The 18,736-nt window shown below is 24.8% G+C and overlaps 1 protein-coding gene across 1 annotated transcript; it reads left to right on the top strand.

The window, feature by feature from the left end:
- Window positions 1-250: 250 nt before the first annotated feature.
- LOC145935225 (aminopeptidase Q-like) lies at window positions 251-18,042 on the top strand. Its single transcript, XM_083036373.1, has 8 exons — window positions 251-434; window positions 1,994-2,458; window positions 4,435-4,618; window positions 5,161-5,308; window positions 5,802-5,883; window positions 7,282-7,649; window positions 8,608-8,897; window positions 17,599-18,042. Exons 1-8 carry the CDS (start codon window positions 355-357, stop codon window positions 18,040-18,042), a joined length of 2,061 nt encoding a protein of 686 aa, XP_082892499.1. The 5' UTR covers window positions 251-354.
- The last annotated feature ends 694 nt before the right edge of the window (window positions 18,043-18,736 follow it).

Here is an 18,736-nt window from a genome sequence, read left to right as displayed (position 1 = left end):
TTATATATCGTTGTAATGGCAATAGCCCTTTCTACCGATATAAATGCAAAGATTGAGTGGCATAGTGCGATTAATTATTATTCGAATTGTCTGATACCGTTTCATTATAATTTGAAGCTAAATCTGATGCCAGTTGACGAGTACGATGGCGAGTCTAATGCCACTTTTTATATTCATTGTCCAACACAAAATATAAATATACATACATCAAAATATATGAAAATAATGGATATACAATTAAAATCGGCGAACCATGAACTAATTCAATACAAACATTATTTTTTTAATTATAATAAAAATGTTATCGCTCTTAATATCAGCGAACAATTAGAATATGGAGCTTATACTCTATATATGAAATTTTCAAACTCAATAAAGGAACATCCTAGAGAACTTTTTCAAACTTGGTACATAAACGATAAAGGACATGAAACGTAATTATAAAGATATATTAAAAATTAACTATTATATATATACAGGGTGTCCGGTAATAGTCGCATCAACCGTCGTGTGCAGGTAGAGCTAGTTAAACCGAGTAGAAAAGTCCTCTACCATTTTGCGATATTCTCAATAATAAGAGAGATATTAATTAATAAAGATCGGCCAATTCGCGTGACGACGGCGAGAAGAGACAGCCCAGTTTTATGTCGTTACTAAGCATGCGGCGAAAAGAAACAATATAATGTTACACGGTTGCTAAGCGCGCGATGAAGCGGGGAGGAGCGCTTTACAAAAGACAGTAACTCCATACGAGTAGCGCTAACTCTGGACCCCCGAGTGGGCTGTCTCTTCTCGCCGCACGCTTATCATCGCGCGAATTGGCTGATTTTCTTTAATTTATTTCTCTCTTATTATTGAGAATATCGCAAAATGGTAGAGGACTTTTCTACTCGGTTTAACTAGCTCTACCTGCACACGACGGTTGATGCGACTATTACCGGACACCCTGTATATAAGCATTATACAGGGTATTTTAGGAGGAATAATCACACACACACACACACAGTATTCTAAGGCATAATTGTACACATTATTTTAAACAAAAAAGTTCATATAAACATATGTGTGTCCTGGACGATTATGAAGATACAGTGCGTTCAATCTTAAAAACAAATACATTTATTAATTTATTAATAGGACCGAATTCTATGAAACAATTACATAAAATTTTAAGCTTACAATAAATTTGAATAATTAATAATAATTAATAAATAATAATTAAATTAATTAATAATAATTTTGGCATGAGTGAATGATGCTGAGGCATTTTAATTACATCAGAAACCAAAAGTTATATCTAATGTTTACATTTGTAACGTTTATATATGGTAACAGGAAACGACGAAAATTTAACGTAATTAATAAATGTATTTGTTCTTAAAGTGAACACCTTAGATTTTTATAACCGTTCGCATAATAAGACATATGTTTATATAAACTATTTTGTTTAAAATAATGTGTGTGTAATCATGTCTTAGAATATTGATCATTCCTCCTGAAATACCATATACATATTTATACATATTTATACATATATTGAGAATGTTGTCAACATTATTTATTATTATATTTTACAAAGCGTTTACATTTATTATTAAAAGTTATAATATATCTAAATTATACTTTTGCTTTTACACACACACACACGCGCGCGCGCACGCACGCACACAATAAAACTTCATATTTTAATATAATTATATTTCTTTGCATAACATTCTATTGATATATCGGGCTAAAAAGAATAATTGGAATAATCGCACATTTTTTAAAATAAACTTTAAATCTAAAAGACATGATAAGAAATATATGTAACATTACGTTAAGTAAAAATGATAAAATAAAAAATAAAATAAAATAAAAATATATTTACAATATTATAGTTTTCAAACATTATTTATAAATCACATACAATCTTTAAAATTTCTATATCAACAATTGTTTAAAATTTTGTTGTTATATATAATATTTAAAGCATGTCGTTAAAATACAATAGGTTCATATTCGCAACACTACTCCAACCAAGAAGAGCCCGAATGTTATTTCCGTGTTGGGACGAGCCACAATTAAGTGCCACTTTTAACATTTCCGTAGAGCATCATAAGAATTACAAAATTTTATCGAATATGCCGATACGAGAATACGAAAGTGTAGATAATTTTACGAAACGTACACTGTTCCACAAGACACCTCCAATGTCCACAAACGACGTAGCAATTGTGATGTATGACAATGTTGGTGATCTGTATGTGGCTCTTAATTCGACGGAGATTATGGTCAACACATGGTGCAGGTCGCACTTGATATCCCACATGAAATTGGCTCATTATGTCGCTGGAAATGTAACTATGTATTTGGAACACAATTGGAAGATTTTGAAAAGCGTTCCAAAAGTGGATTATATTGCTATTCCTAATTTGGAACGCAAAATTTGGCAGGCTTGGGGACTAGTTCTTTACAAGTAATATATACATTCTATAATTGTACATTATATAATTGAACATACATTCTATAAGATACATTTATAGAATAATCATAATTATAAACTCGTTAAAATATAATATTATTGTTAGCTTTTAAAACTTACAAATATTCAAAGGTATACATTTTTTCTACGCTTACTGTAAGAATTGGCTCAATTAAAGAGTTATATAATAGCATTAATAATAATTTTGACACTTACAAGTAACATTACTCAAGTGCCACTCGCCGATCTTTTTGAAACTTTGCACACATGTAGTACTTCGAAAAACATTTGACCCGTGTTTTTCATTTTGGCTCATAAAATGTTTGAAGGATAAAAATCACCCTCGGGATATCGGATTATCGAGCTATATTACAATATTGTTTAGGGAAGTGGTTATTTTGAAATAAAAAAATATCCATTTTATAAATCGGATATGCTCTATCGAATCGTGATATTTTCAACCTACGGTTCCGGCCGGAAGTAACTTTTTTTTAAAATAAAAAAGTTACTTCCGGTCTTAATTACTCATTTCCGGCCGGAACCGTAGGTTGAAATGGTATTTTTTATAGATTCTATGCGAAAAAACATGAAACTTTTGTACCAAATATTTTTTTAGAAAAATGTCATCTATGACTTTCAAATGATCTTTAAAATGAGTTTTGGCATGTTTTGCCCTTTGGGATACAAAGAAAATCAAAGATACAAATGGATACAAACGAAGCGTTATCAAATGCGTACTTAAAAAATTTTCTTGTGCCAAGTTTACATAGGTATAGTGTAAGAACTTTTTTTCACCAAAACTCATTTTAAAGGTCATTTGAAAGTCATAGATGCCATTTTTCGAAAAAAAGTTTGGTACAAAAGTTTCATTTTTTTTATATCTGTAATAAAAAATACCAGGTTCCATTTTTAAAAAGTCACTTTCGGTCTTAATCACTCATTTCCGGTTGGAACCGGAAGTTGAAAATATCACAATTCGATAGAGCGTATCCGATTTATAAAATAGATATTTTTTTATTCTAAAATAACCACTTCCCTAAACAATATTATAATATAGCTCGATAATCCGAGAGATATCCCGAGGGTAATTTTTATCCTTAAAACACTTTATGGGCCAAAATAAAAATACACGAGTCAAATGTTTTTCGAAGTACTACATGTGTGCAAAATTTCAAAAAAATCGGCGAGTGACACTTAGGTAGTGTTACTTGTTAGAGGAAATTTTGTAATTCGGAAATATATGTTCATATTAATGCTTAAGTAATTTCAATAAATGATTTTAATAAATGACAATAACACATACTATATAGAATTATAACAGAAATTAGAATTATAACAGAAATACTCTTACATTTTTATGTCACATGTAATATGTATCATATATATAGTCACACTCACACACTCAAAAACTTTTTCGTTATTATATCAAATCAAAAATTTAAATTATGCATCATTGATTTTACAACTTTAAATTTTAATGTTAAGGACAAATGTATACGTCCTTATCATATTGAACTTATTGCATGAGGATGATTTCTATATTTTTGTAAGTATTAATCAAAGAAATGCTAGATTTATTTATCACATCGAAAAAGATATAAAGAAATAAAAAGAGCGAAAATATTGAAAAATAAAATCATCAATCTTATTTTATCTTTAAGAAAGAGAGAGAGAGAGAGAGGAGAGAGAAAGAAAAGATGCGACATATAAAGTTATACACAAGAAATAATTACAAATCAATAATTAACTTAGCACATTGAATAAATTTACAAAAGTTACAAAAAACTAATTTTCTTTTTTTTTTGTTTATGAAAGTTTATTATTCCAATCTTATGCTAAAATTCTATTTTTGTTTAAAAATATTTTCTCTAATGTAATATATGTATAACATATTTAATTTTTATATAATTAAATTATGCAAGTTTATAAAAACAAAAATTTCGACATAATTTCAAATAAATAATTTGCAGTGAAGCAGATATCATCTACAATGAAGAATTACATTCTGTTGCGTTTAAAAGTGAAATAATGCGCTCAATAACTCACGAGATAACATATCAATGGTTTGGTAATCTCTTTAATCCGTCTTGTCGATCTAACTGGTGGTTAAACGAAGGCTTCATTATGTACTTCGAAGCATATTTCATCAATAAGGTTGCTTCATATTTTTAATGTTAATAATTAAAAAATTATTATTAGTTCTATGACGACATAAAAAAATTCTGAAATTGTCTTCTTATTCGTTAAAAATAGAAAGAATGCGAAGAAATATTATTCTTTTTTCTCAATTTTTTACAATGTCTTAACTATTTAGAAAAAAACATTATATAACAGATAGCAAGTTCATTTTAAATTATGTCATTATAATTAAGAAAGAAAAACCTATCTTGCAAGTATATTTTTTGATATAATTTAACAAAATTTTCTATGTTAAATAGTTACGCATTATTTGTCAATTTAAAAATATTATAATTCTATAATTTTATAATCTTAAAATATTATAATATTATAAAATTATATTTTGAAAATAGCAAATAATTATCTATATTAGTGCATATTGTTAATTTAAGATCTTTATTTTTCGATTATATATTTTTATTTATATATTTGTTCGATTATATATTTATTCTATATATTTATTCGATTATATATTTATATTTATATATTTATTTGATTGCATCAATCTCTGTCTGTAGATCTTTCCAGATACCCGAATGATGGACTTGTTCATAGTTCAGATTCAACATGAATCTCGTCAATTAAATACGCATTTTGATAATTATTTTGCGGAATATGCAAGCGATACTGAAATTAAGTCACTTTCTCCTTTTTCTCCTATTATAGGTATGTATTGTATATATATATCACGATGTTCGGCGTAACGATTTGATTTTTGAGACGTTACTGATAAAATTATAGAGAAAAAGTTTATATAAAAAAATTAATTTTTTTACGCAAGCTATTATTGCAATAAAAAATTTAAAAACTTTTGTTATCAAAAATTGATGCCTTTTAAAAATTTTTTTGCATGTAAAGCTTGCGTAAAACAGATTAATTTTCACTATATAAACTTTTTTTTTAATCTATCGAAAACGTTTCAAAAATCGTAATACGGATCGTTACGTTATATTTAAAATATACATATATGTATAATATATATATAAATTTTCTAATATAATTAAACAATACTTTATAAATTGCATTTTTTAAATTCAAAATTAGTTTTTCTTTACTATATTAATTATGTTAACAATTTTATGAACAGCGTAAGTTAAATTTATTTAAATTATATACAATTACACATACTTTATATTTTGATTATCTTTTTATTATATAGGAGCCATTGTATGGCGTATGTTAGGAAGTCTGATTCCCGAACATGGATTTTGGATGGGTATCAAAGCATATTTGAATGCACAGTAAGTGATATGCACATTTTAATTATTCTATTATTATATACCATAATGCACACACACACATATAATAACAACAAAATTGTTATCCTTAAAAAAACTTTTTTATCAAAGGTAAAATATACATATGTTAATTGTAAGTACATGAAAGTGTATCCCAATGAGTATCCAAACCAGCGTACAAATGTAATAAAAATTTTTTAAATAAAAAATTAATATATACTGTTAAAAAGTTAACTGTTAACAAAAAAATTAATAAAAACAGAGATCAATTATAATAAAAATATGTATATATACAAATACTCAAATAATCAATACAATCATATATTACAGTTTCTTAAATACAGAGATACTAATACGTACTGTTTCTAATTTATTGTTCAAATGACACATTTTTTACACCTATGTGAACTTGACACCCTACTTTTAACAAATGAAGTTTTTAATACATAAAAAAATAATATTTTTTACAGTTTATAATAAATTTTCAAAAATTCTACCGCCAACATTTTTAAAACACTTCTACGACAATTGTGTTCTAAAATTCATTGCCAGTACTGGAAATCTATAGTATACGTAACGTGAACTATAGATTTCTAGTACTGGCAGTGAATTTTGCAACGCAGCCAATATCACAATCAACAATCAACTGACTTCAGGCGTAATGATACTGTCATCTCCTAGAGTAGTGACCTTTCCTCCCGGGACACCCTGTATAATAAATTAAATACTAAAACATAATAATAAAAGGATTAAGTCATTAAATTAAAAATAAAATTATAGTAAGCGTAATATTTATTTACATTATTTTATACAATTTAATGATATAAAGCTGATTTTGTAAAAGAACTTTTTAGAGAATCAAGTTTAAGTAAAAAGTATATATCAAAACAACACTTTTTTGTTCAATAATAAATTTCTTGTTTTACATTTTAAATAAATAATTATTATAGATGCTAGAAAATCATCATATATAATATGTTTGAAATACATTTATGTACTTATTTACATTGTTTTGTACATAAAATTATTGAGATAAGATCATCGCAAAATGAATATTTTACGAGATATTTCACAATTTATGTAAGATTATGTCAAACTAAAGTATAAAATATCTCGTAAACTATTCACTTTTTGGCCACTTCCTACTCTTATAACTTTTTATGCAGAATATTGTTTTATGTAAAGAAAAATATAATGGTTCCATTTAAAAAATTCAAGATGATCTTGTCCTGACCTTGTCAACGCCACCCAAGGTCAAAATGATAAGATCTTTAAATAGATCTTTTTAAATCCTACAACTTTTATCCGAAACACTTTTCTGTAACTTTTTCCTCACCCTGTATATGTATACATATATATATATACATAGTAATTATTGATGTACAATGTTAAATTTTACAGATTTACTTTCTTTATTTCAAAAACTCCTGACAATCTATGGAACTTTATGAAGGCTGCCATTCATGAATATTATTTTGAACTCTACAATATAAACATAAAAAAGATAATGGATATTTGGAATATACAAAAGCTTAATTGTCCTGTGCTAAACGTGACACTAGATTATCATAGCGGTCACATGAAGATATCGAAAGAGTTTAACATCAAATCTGATGGGAAACCATATTTTATATTTGTTAGCTATACTAAAGACGTGGACCCCGATTTTAGCTTATATCCTTTTGCATGTTTAACAGAGTCAACTCCAGAATTGATAGTACCCTTTACTAAGAAAGATAAATGGATTATTGTCAACAGACAACAAAAGGGTAAATTATAATATTAATATTCTTCTCCTCTTTTATTTATATACAGGGTGTCCGGTAATAGTCGCATCAACCGTCGTGTGCAGGTAGAGCTAGTTAAACCGAGTAGAAAAGTCCTCTACCATTTTGCGATATTCTCAATAATAAGAGAGATATTAATTAATAAAGATCGGCCAATTCGCGTGACGACGGCGAGAAGAGACAGCCCAGTTTTATGTCGTTACTAAGCATGCGGCGAAAAGAAACAATATAATGTTACACGGTTGCTAAGCGCGCGATGAAGCGGGGAGGAGCGCTTTACAAAAGACAGTAACTCCATACGAGTAGCGCTAACTCTGGACCCCCGAGTGGGCTGTCTCTTCTCGCCGCACGCTTATCATCGCGCGAATTGGCTGATTTTCTTTAATTTATTTCTCTCTTATTATTGAGAATATCGCAAAATGGTAGAGGACTTTTCTACTCGGTTTAACTAGCTCTACCTGCACACGACGGTTGATGCGACTATTACCGGACACCCTGTATATAAAAATGCAAAAATCTATCTACTTATACAAAAATCTATTCTTATTATTACATATTTTTATTCTTATGTTTTTTATAAAAATTAAAATTATATATTTTACATATTACAAACAATAATATTCTCTTGAAGTATTCTGCTATATTGCGTTATATACTGTTATATACCGTTAAATTTAAGATAAAACGCGCATATAAATATTATTTTTCAAACTAAATACAATTTTAGTTTATACAATTCCGTATGCCGCTTAACTTTTCAGAGTCATATTTTTTAATTGGATTTACCAGCGTGAAATAATGTTATAATTGAAAATATTGATAAGAAATGTATATCTTTTACTATATTATATATATATATATATATATATATAAAATTTAAAACATTTTTATGACATATATTGAATAAAATAATCCATAAAATTTATTTGTTAAATAACAGGATACTATCGCGTGAACTATGATCCCCAGAATTGGTTAGGAATTGCGCGTTACTTGAATTCTACAGATTATACAAAAATACATGTTCTCAATCGAGCGCAAATCATCGATGATGCGTTCCATTTTGTGATAGAGAAAAAACTTAATATCTCCATATTCTGGGAACTCACAAGCTATTTATGGCGAGAGAAAGATTATATAGCATGGTATCCTATGATCAAAGTATTTGAATACATATCGAATATCTTTGCATTTTCCAAAGAAGAAGATAAACTTCCCAACATACTCAAGGTATTATCAAGTTATAAAGTTTTTTGATAAAAATTATGTTAGATATTAGAAGTCAATGCAAACAAAGAAACAGTTTTATATCATAATTCCAACATAATTTCTTAGAAACTAAGATATTAGGCAGTTAAAGGAAAAATTTAATTATATAGTAAACTAATTTATATAGTAAAATAATTATATAGTAAGTTTTAATTATATGCTAGTTCTTTTGTATATTATTATAATTATTTTTGTTCGATAACAATAATGGCGATTGTAATAAAATCAGTGATATTTTTACATCTTTTTTCAGTAACGCATAATAAAAGATATTCTACAACTATTTTTATCATTACTTTTCAAATCTACGCGGCTTATTTTCTAATATGTGAACAAAGAGCATTTAATTCGCCTAAAAATCTGGATATAATTCTCTTTTTAACAATTATCTTCTTTAACAATCTTTTAATCACAAATTGCAATAAAATTTAATGACTTTTAGTTAAAACCCGATCATGTAATATAATTTTTATTTTTATTTTTATTTACATTTTTACAGTTTTACTTATAGGTTTACAGTTTTTTTAATGAATATTTTTCTTATATAACTTATTTTACATCTTAAAAACAAATCTAATCTTATATTATTATAACTTAATTTAACTTATAATTTAGAATGTTAGAACGAAATTTTGAACTTGTATAAAATTATAAGTTTAAAAATAAGTGATTCTTTCACAAATTATTAATTTGTTAAGAGAAAGAAATAAAAAAACTTTTTATTTTTATATACTTACAGAATTTTTAATCACATGATCAAAAACTTTCTTTGTAATATTCTTTAAAAAAAGAGTTTTTTTAATTAAGAAATATCAAAATTCAAAATTATAAAAATTTATATGTACTTTGTATCGATAGCGATATCAATCGAATATTGCTTTTATCACATTTTCGTATAAAAAAACGGTATTTAAAAAATTTTATGTGTGTTTTATATATAAAACTTAACTTTAATAACATTAATTAATAACATCAACTTAAAAAAATACAAAAATTGTAACGATGCAATATAACAAGTCACTTCTCAAAATCGATTACGAGTAATTATTTTATAATAAATAATAAGTTATTATTTTAAAAATCTGTAAAAAAAATGGGAAAACAGTATAATGAGTAACTTTTATAAAATAATTTTTTCAATTCTCTTTTTTATTAAAAGTACAAGAAATCTAGATTCCAAAATTACCTAATTTTTAATATCTTACATTTCAAAGACATTAAACATTATCCTGTTATATTTATGGCATATATTAATATCATTCTATTAATTAGAGCATAATTTTTTTATTCAAGCAAATTATATTTCAAATATACATATATTGTAATATTATGAGATTTATTTATGATAATGAGAATCATTTATACCGAACTTTTTATGATAAATTATACAATAAATTATGTAAACAGATATAAACATAAATTTTTCCCATTATAAAATATAAATTTATGATAGATTTATGATAGATATCAAAAATTTATACGTTATTTTACAAAAACAGAGTTATAGTTTATAGTTTCTATTTGGAGCACATTTTAATCACATCGTAAAATGGCTTTAGTAAATATAAGAATACATATTTTTTTTGCATACATGTTATATTTACCGTTGTAAATAATCTAACGACTGAATAGAAAAAAATATATTTTTTATTAAATCGTAGGAAGTATTAGTGAAAATAAGAAGCATATTTGAACACATAGAAGGGAGTATGTACAATCAAACGATATCATCTAACCACGATTTTAATAGATATTTAAAACAAGAACTCGCAAAATGGGCATGTATTGTCGGTAATTCCTTGTGCATGGAAAAAGCCAATAATCAATTGCAATTGTTTCTAAGAAACCATACTATAAATAAGTACGTTTTCTTTTAATTATTATATATTTTTGCATGAACATTTTTTTTATATCTTGTGCGCATATTTTTGACATATTATTCAGAAAAAAGTCCATATGTATACACTCGTCCACAAAATTAACGCATAGGTATTTCAAGTCAAAATTTTGCATAATTTCAAATAAGCATAACTCCGCTAAAATTGATCGTATTTGAAAAATTTTTTTTTACTGTCAAGCTTAAAGTCTATACTTTGAGAGGCATTTGATAGATTTTTAATTTATCCTTCATCCCGCAGGCTACTGCGTCAAAAGGAAGAAGTGTTTTGTCTCTTAAAAAATTGCGTACTTTGACTCACTCCACGCGAAATGGGATAAATTTTTTTCGCAAATCTTATAATTATCGTAAAACATGAACTTTTCCTTGCAAATTAAAAAGAAAAAAGTTTGTACGATTTTTTTTCGCGAAGTTATTACGTATCAATGTTAGCCATACATTTTTGTTCAATTATCGCCATTAACATTACTCTATAAAGTTGCACTACAAAAAAGATTGTTGGTCAGACTTGGCACATTTTGTGCGTGTGTGTGCGTGTGTGCGCGTGTGTGCGTGCGTGTGCGTGTGCGTGCGTGCATCGAAATATTTGCCTGTTAAGATTAAAAAGACTCACCCTGTATATATATATTTATATAATTTTATATATATTGTATATATGTATGTGTATATGCAGGAAAAATTCTGTATATACAGGAATAATTAAAGAACTAATTGAAAAACAATTAGAAGAATAATTTTTGCACTTTTTTTAGAAAAAATAAAATTTGAAGGAATGAGAAAAGATTGCTCATGTATAATTATGTATAAAATTATGTATTATTATACATAGTCAATTTTTAAGTTACTTTAAATTTTATTTACATATATACTATTTTGCTATTATATAAGAAAAAGTAGACAGACATATTTAATATATAATATTATATATATTTATATTTGATTTTTATATAGACATTTTTCTGGGATGTTTGTTAATAAAGAGACTATATGCGAAATATCGATAATAGAGATATACATATATCAAAAACTCACACATCTCTTTTCTCTTTTGTCGTTTAGACTTCTGCCTGGCTGGCAGAAATGGACATATTGTAATGGTTTCAAGACACAGAATTCTAGTGTATGGAGCGATGTATGGATTTCCACATCTACTGTATACAAAGAAAATTTTGATTATCAAATATTAGAACTTCTTAGTTGCGCTGAAGAGCCAATAATTATCCTTGATTATTTGCAATTTATTTTACCGATATATGCACCGCGTATGTTCAAAGATAATGAACAAAAAATAGTACTACAAACAAGAGAGCATTTTTATGCTTTAACTGCTAAAATGTTTCTTTCTACTCTTGCGAGACATGCTAAGAACATTACAATGCTTAAAATATTATTAAAGGAGTTTGAATATATAAAAAGGAGGTAATAACATCTTTTTTACAAAAATGTACTGTTCATAATGATGATTGTTTATTTTGTATGTGTTAATTATAAAAAAAAAACATATTGTTTTGTTCTCATAGAGAAGTCAGTGAGAATGTGGCGTTAAATGTGATTATTAATAATGCGTATACTGAAGAACAACTTATCGAGGTAAATTTTTTTTCTAAATCTCCGATAAGTTTATATTTATTGTGTGACATTTATTTTTCATCAAAATGTATCACATATTTTATATGTATAAAATGTATGATATTTTTTTCTATCTCCCTCACATGTCTTATACATATATGTATATGTATCATCGATATATAATTATGCTAATCCTAATGTGTAAAATTGTCGTATTTACTTATTTCTATGATTAATTACAAAATTACTGATTGATAAAAAATAAGAAACAAAAATTTAATTTATTTTAGATAGATAAATTCGCAAAAAATAAAGTGACAAAATCATATTCGAATATTAAAAGCAAGATAAATACACGTTCAATTGAGCTCAACAATCAGCTGAAATGTCTTCAAAGTTTGTTCGATGAATCCACGAATAATACTAATTGTAAGAAAATATATTCTACTATAAAACGTTCAACTATATCACGTTCAATTAAAACACGTCCAAATATAACACTACCAGATGTTAATATACCATAAAACTTTGTAATAATATTTGATATATTTATTATTTATCTATTAACTTATAAATTATTATATTTATTATCTATTACTTATAACCTTTTTAATTATTGTTTAGAAAAATTTAAATAATTATCATTAAATTAACTCATATTTAATTTTAATATTTATATAAACATTCATTATATTTATGTAATATTTATTATATATATATATATATATATATATTTGTGTGTATATAATAATATATAATAATATATAATATTATGTATATAATAATATACATATATATATATATTATGTATATTGTGTTTATATGAAAGTATCTATTAAATATTAAAACGCGGATATATTTAATATCAGATATTAAATTTTATGTGTGTATATATATAAAATATAAATATAAATATTTTTGTCTGATGACCTATTATTAATGGTTAATTAATACATTTAATGTAATAATTAATATTAATATTAGCATTATTATTTTATATTAATTTATATTAATTTTATATTAATTTAATATAAATTGATAATAATTGTTATTTTATTATTAATGTATTTTTAATATTATATAATATTATATATTATATATTAATTTTTTAATAATTTAATATTAAATATTAATTTTTTATAAAATAATGAAATTATAATAGTAAAATTTAATGTAATAATAATTTTAATATCAAAAATGAGTTTCTGTATGTTTTTGTATGTTTTTTCATATCTTTTAAAAAGTTTTTTTTATATCTTTTTAAATAAAGTAAATATTATTGAATAAGTTAGCTAATTTTTCTGTTATATTCGTCTGTTATAAATTTTCTTTATTTAACATTTATTTACCTTAAAAGATATTTATTTTATTTTGGTACTATTTCATTTTTGTGACAAAGTTATAACTCGAAATATTATGTTTATTTAAAACGGCTTGAAGTATAAAATGCCTATTTATTAAATTTTTTTGTTAAAGAATATGTCATAAACAATTCAATTTTCTTGTTCCATTTTTAGCAATTTATTCATAAAGAAGTATAAAAAACGTAGTATCATAAAGTAGAAAATAAAAATAGAAAAAATGTGAAACTTATTTTATACAAAATCTAGTAAATTGTTACAAGGAAAAATAATTCTTCATATAAAATCAGAGAAAAGTAAAAAATATATTTTTTCTCTTACATAGAACATACGATATTCTGATTAGATTTCTTAAATGCTTTTCGAGAAAAATAATGTTAAATGTAAAAATTAAACTATTTTTCGGAATCTGTTGAACTATATAGGTATACATTTATATATATATATATATTATCTATCGATCAAATAACACACTTTTTATGTATACCTTTAAGGAAATGTTTACATGACATTATCTACTTTATATATTAGTATGTCTGAAACGTGTCAGTTTTCGATAGTTTCTCGAAACGGTAAGATCAAAATTGATCGGCAATATATTTTCGTCTAAAGTATAAGAGCTCGTAAGTAATTCAACAAACAAGGTAAGTCAAATATAAGACATTTATATATAATATTTCTTTTTAAATATATGCATATATAAAAATATGTAGATAACACGTGGCGAATACAGCGTTCTTATTTTCTAGAAGGTATTGAATTCAGTTTTTATAAACATTAACACGTTACTCTCTCTCTCTCTCTCTTGTATTTTACGTTTTTTTTATTCTTTGCATATTGCAGATAACATAAAGATATTTAGGTATGAATTGCAGTATCTTCTGATGATTTCGACATATAACAAATTAAAAATTAAAAACAAATTGTCTTTGTTTGATACATTTTCCTCCTAATGAATATCTATAGAGTCAATATCTCCGTTATTTTAAATTAAATATGTAATAAATATAAAGAAAGAATAAACAATGGATGCCAGTTTCTTTTAATGTGTATATAATGAAAAAAATGTGTATATAATAAGCTATAAAAAGTTTGTTTGTGTTTTATATTCATATTCTTTCGCAGTTGATTTGCTCATGAAACACACACATATATTGAATATTAAAATTTTATATACATATATTAAAATTTTTTATTTCGCAACAGATGCTTTTTTGTTATTCGTTTCTTAAATGTATACACTTACAAATTATATATAAACCTGATAAGAATAACATAAACATAAGTTAAACTACAACGGCCAAAGCTCAATTATCAGAAGGAATTTATTTATATATTTATTTATATATTTGTCCTTAAATTCATCTATATATTATATATTTCTGAAATTTAGATTTTTGAAAAAAGCTTTGCATTGTTTATCTCTCAATCAAATTTGTTTCATATAATATTTTACAATAATATACATGACACAGAAATACATATAAAATTGTATTAAAATCATATAAGAAGAAGAAACATTCACATAATCTTGATAATTTTGAAAAATAAGCTTGTGAAAAATAAAAATTGTTTATAGCTTCTTTAATTTGAGGACACAGAAGTATATCCAATTTAGCTTACATATGAAAGTATAACAACTAGAATAATATATATAAATACTTTGTATATATGTATCTAATTTATATATTTTTTTCTTTTTAATTTTCGAATTTTTCTGTGATAAATATATTTATGATTGCTCCGTTTAAGTAAGTCTACTTACGTATAGCTTTTGTATATAGTGACAGAGATGCAGGCTATCCGATTATTGAAATTTATTTGCTTTAAAAATAAAAAAAATTTTATTTTTTATTACTTTTGTCACAAGTAGCATTTCCTCGCCGTTTATATTGTAATTTATTCATTATTTGATATTTCAAGTTATATATTAGTTTATCCAGGTAAAAAATCTTTATATATAATTATATATGTATAACAATATAAAATTATATAGAATTTTAAATATATAAATTTCTGTATAAGTTATGTATAAGTTATGTATAATTATATATAATTTTATATGATTTATTATATATAATTATATAATAATATATAAAATTATATATGTATAATTATACATAGTTTATACAGAATTTTATATATTTCTCTATATAATTTTATATTGTTATAATATACATAAAAAATGTTTTACCGGGATTATATTTCATTTATCTGTTACACTCTCATTATTTTGATTTATCATATTAAGTTCATTATAAATTATATTTTGTATATACCTCTATGTTTTTAAATTAAATCTATTTAATATAACTAATTGCTGTTTTATAATATTTACGGAACATAAATTAATCAGGTTAGGCTATTTAAAATTGGTTAATCTCTGATTCTCTCTGATCTTAGATTTGATTTTCGATTAAAATGTTAAAAATTAATATTAAAAATGAATCTCAGACTTGAGATTATTTAAGCATTCAGTATCACATCAAATAAAATTCGTGTCCTGTGTACAATCACTTAATTTTAAGAAAAAATTAATTTTCCTTGAAACACACATTATTATTTGCATCTTACATTTAGTGACCGGGAGAATTTAAATTGTGTCAATTTTCAAATTTCTAAAGTCAGTCCTAAAAATTATCAATTATTAAAATAGATTGTGTATCTTTTTTAATTTACTGTATTTTTTATATATATATTTTTTTTATATTTTGTCTTCCTTTTTTTACAGGAGTCGATAATTTTGCATTTTCTTTGCATTTACTTTTCTTTTTCAGCTTTATTTTCTATTTTATTATACTTTAATTTTAATAAAGCAACTATTTTTTTTTACAGATATTTGAGAACGAAAACTAACATGATGTTCCTAAAATTGTCATTGTTGAATAATTTATTATGTATTATTGTAATGGCAATAATGGCCTTTTCTACCAATGTAAATGCAGAGATTAAGTGGCACAGTTCAATTAATCATCATTTGTCGAACTGTCTGGTACCGTTTCATTATAACTTGAAGTTAAAGCTAATGATTGGTTACGAGTACAGTGGCGAGTCGAATGCGACTATTTATATTAATTGTCCAATGCAAAATATGATTTTACATATATTAAGACATATGATAATACTGAAAATAAAGTTGATAAAGTCGGCTAACCGTATATTAACCTATACACCAAGTTATTCATTTAGATTGTATAAAGAGAACATTGTCGTTCTTGATTCCAAAGAAGCATTGCTTGAAAATAGCTTATCGTTAGAATGCGGAGTATATATTCTAAATGTAAAATTTTCAAATGTAATATCATTTGAATATTCAAAAAAAGCTTTAACGGATACTTGGCGCAGATACGAAATAGGACGTAAACCGTGAGTATAATAAATGTAAAGATATATTAAAAATAATAAGCTATTTTATATTTATATTTTATGTATATTTGCATGTATAAATTAAATATTTTACAAAGCATTTGCACTCTATTATCAAAAGTTATAATTTAAAATGTCATACACACAATAAAACTTCTCCATATTTGAATATAATTATACTTCTTTGCATAATATCTATTAATATATTGGACTAAAAAATAATTGCATTAATCGCATATTTTTCGAAATAAAACTTTAAATCTAAGACATGATAAGAAATATATGTATATGTAACATTAAGTTAATTAAAAATCATAAAATTACTAACTTATTCTTTAAACATCATTTTTTATAAATCACATTAGTACAATCTTTAAAATTTTTATATCAACAATTGCTAAAAAATTGTCGTTATCCAAAACATATGTCGTTAAAATGCAATAGGTTCATATTCGCAACACTGATTCAGCCGAGAAGAGCCCAAAAATTATTATTTCCAAATGGGGACGAGCCGCAATTAAATGCCACTTTTAACTTATCCGTAGAACATCATATAAATTACAAAGTCTTATCGAATATGCCAATACGAGAATACGAACCTGTAGATGATTTTACAAGGCGTGCACTGTTCCATGAGACACCTCGAATGTCCTCAAACGACATAGCAATTTTGATGTTTAACGATGAGGTCGACGATGTGTATCACGTTCTTAATTCAACGCAGACAATAGCCATATGGTGTAGACCGCACTTGATATCCCAGTTGAAATTCGCACTTTATGTTGCTGGAAATGTAACTATATATTTGGAAAACAATTGGGAGATTTTAAAAAGCGTTCCAAAAGTGGATTATGTTGCTATTCCGAAATTGAATAAAACTCAGCAGGCTTGGGGACTGACTTTATACAAGTAATACATACATTTACAAGAAATAATCATTCTTAACAGAATCCTATAAAATCCTGTTCTGTTTTACCGATAAAACAATCATTCTTGTGCACACTTTTCTTTTTTATTGATTGAATAGAATAATAAATGTTTTTCCACGATTAAATTACATTTAGAAACAAAGTGGGGACTGGAGACCTATTAATTTTGTTAAAAACAAAAAAAATTGTAATTAAAAATAGAATAATTGAATAGAATAATAAATGCTTTTCCACGATTAAATATTACATTTAATATTTATTATTCTAAAAGCATTTATTATTCGAAAGGAATTTATTATTCTATTCAACCAATAAAAAGAAAAGTGTGTATAAAAATATGATGGTTTGGCAAAACAGGACGATTTTAGGATTACCTTAAAATATAATATTAATGTTAAAATTTACAAATTATTTTTAAAATTTACATATATTTAAAGAGAAATACATTTTTCTATACTTATTATTATTAAGAATTGACTTAATTCAAGAGAGATGTATAACAGCATTTATATGGTGAGCATTTTGACATTTAGAGGAAATTATATAATTCGGAAATATATATATGCTTATATTGATGCCTTAAATAATTTCGATAACTAATTTTATTATATTTATATATAGAGGACATTTCATAATTTGGAAATATATACTTATATCTATATGTATAATACTTAAATA

The sequence above is a fragment of the Prenolepis imparis genome, unplaced genomic scaffold, assembly GCF_030444845.1.
Source record: "Prenolepis imparis isolate NDT839.2.m4 unplaced genomic scaffold, iyPreImpa1.0 SCAF_4, whole genome shotgun sequence".
Classification (NCBI taxonomy): Eukaryota; Metazoa; Arthropoda; class Insecta; order Hymenoptera; family Formicidae; genus Prenolepis; species Prenolepis imparis.
The sequence above is the reverse complement of the archived record's forward strand: the minus strand, read 5'-3'. Positions and strand labels throughout refer to the sequence as shown.

Coding starts and splice junctions, on each gene's coding strand:
- LOC145935225 (XM_083036373.1), top strand. CDS start 355: ATGAAATTTTCAAACTCAATAAAGGAACATCCTAGAGAACTTTTTCAA. Junction 7,650..8,607: donor TGTCAACAGACAACAAAAGG/GTAAATTATAAT, acceptor GTTAAATAACAG/GATACTATCGCGTGAACTAT. Junction 8,898..17,598: donor AACTTCCCAACATACTCAAG/GTATTATCAAGT, acceptor ACACTGATTCAG/CCGAGAAGAGCCCAAAAATT.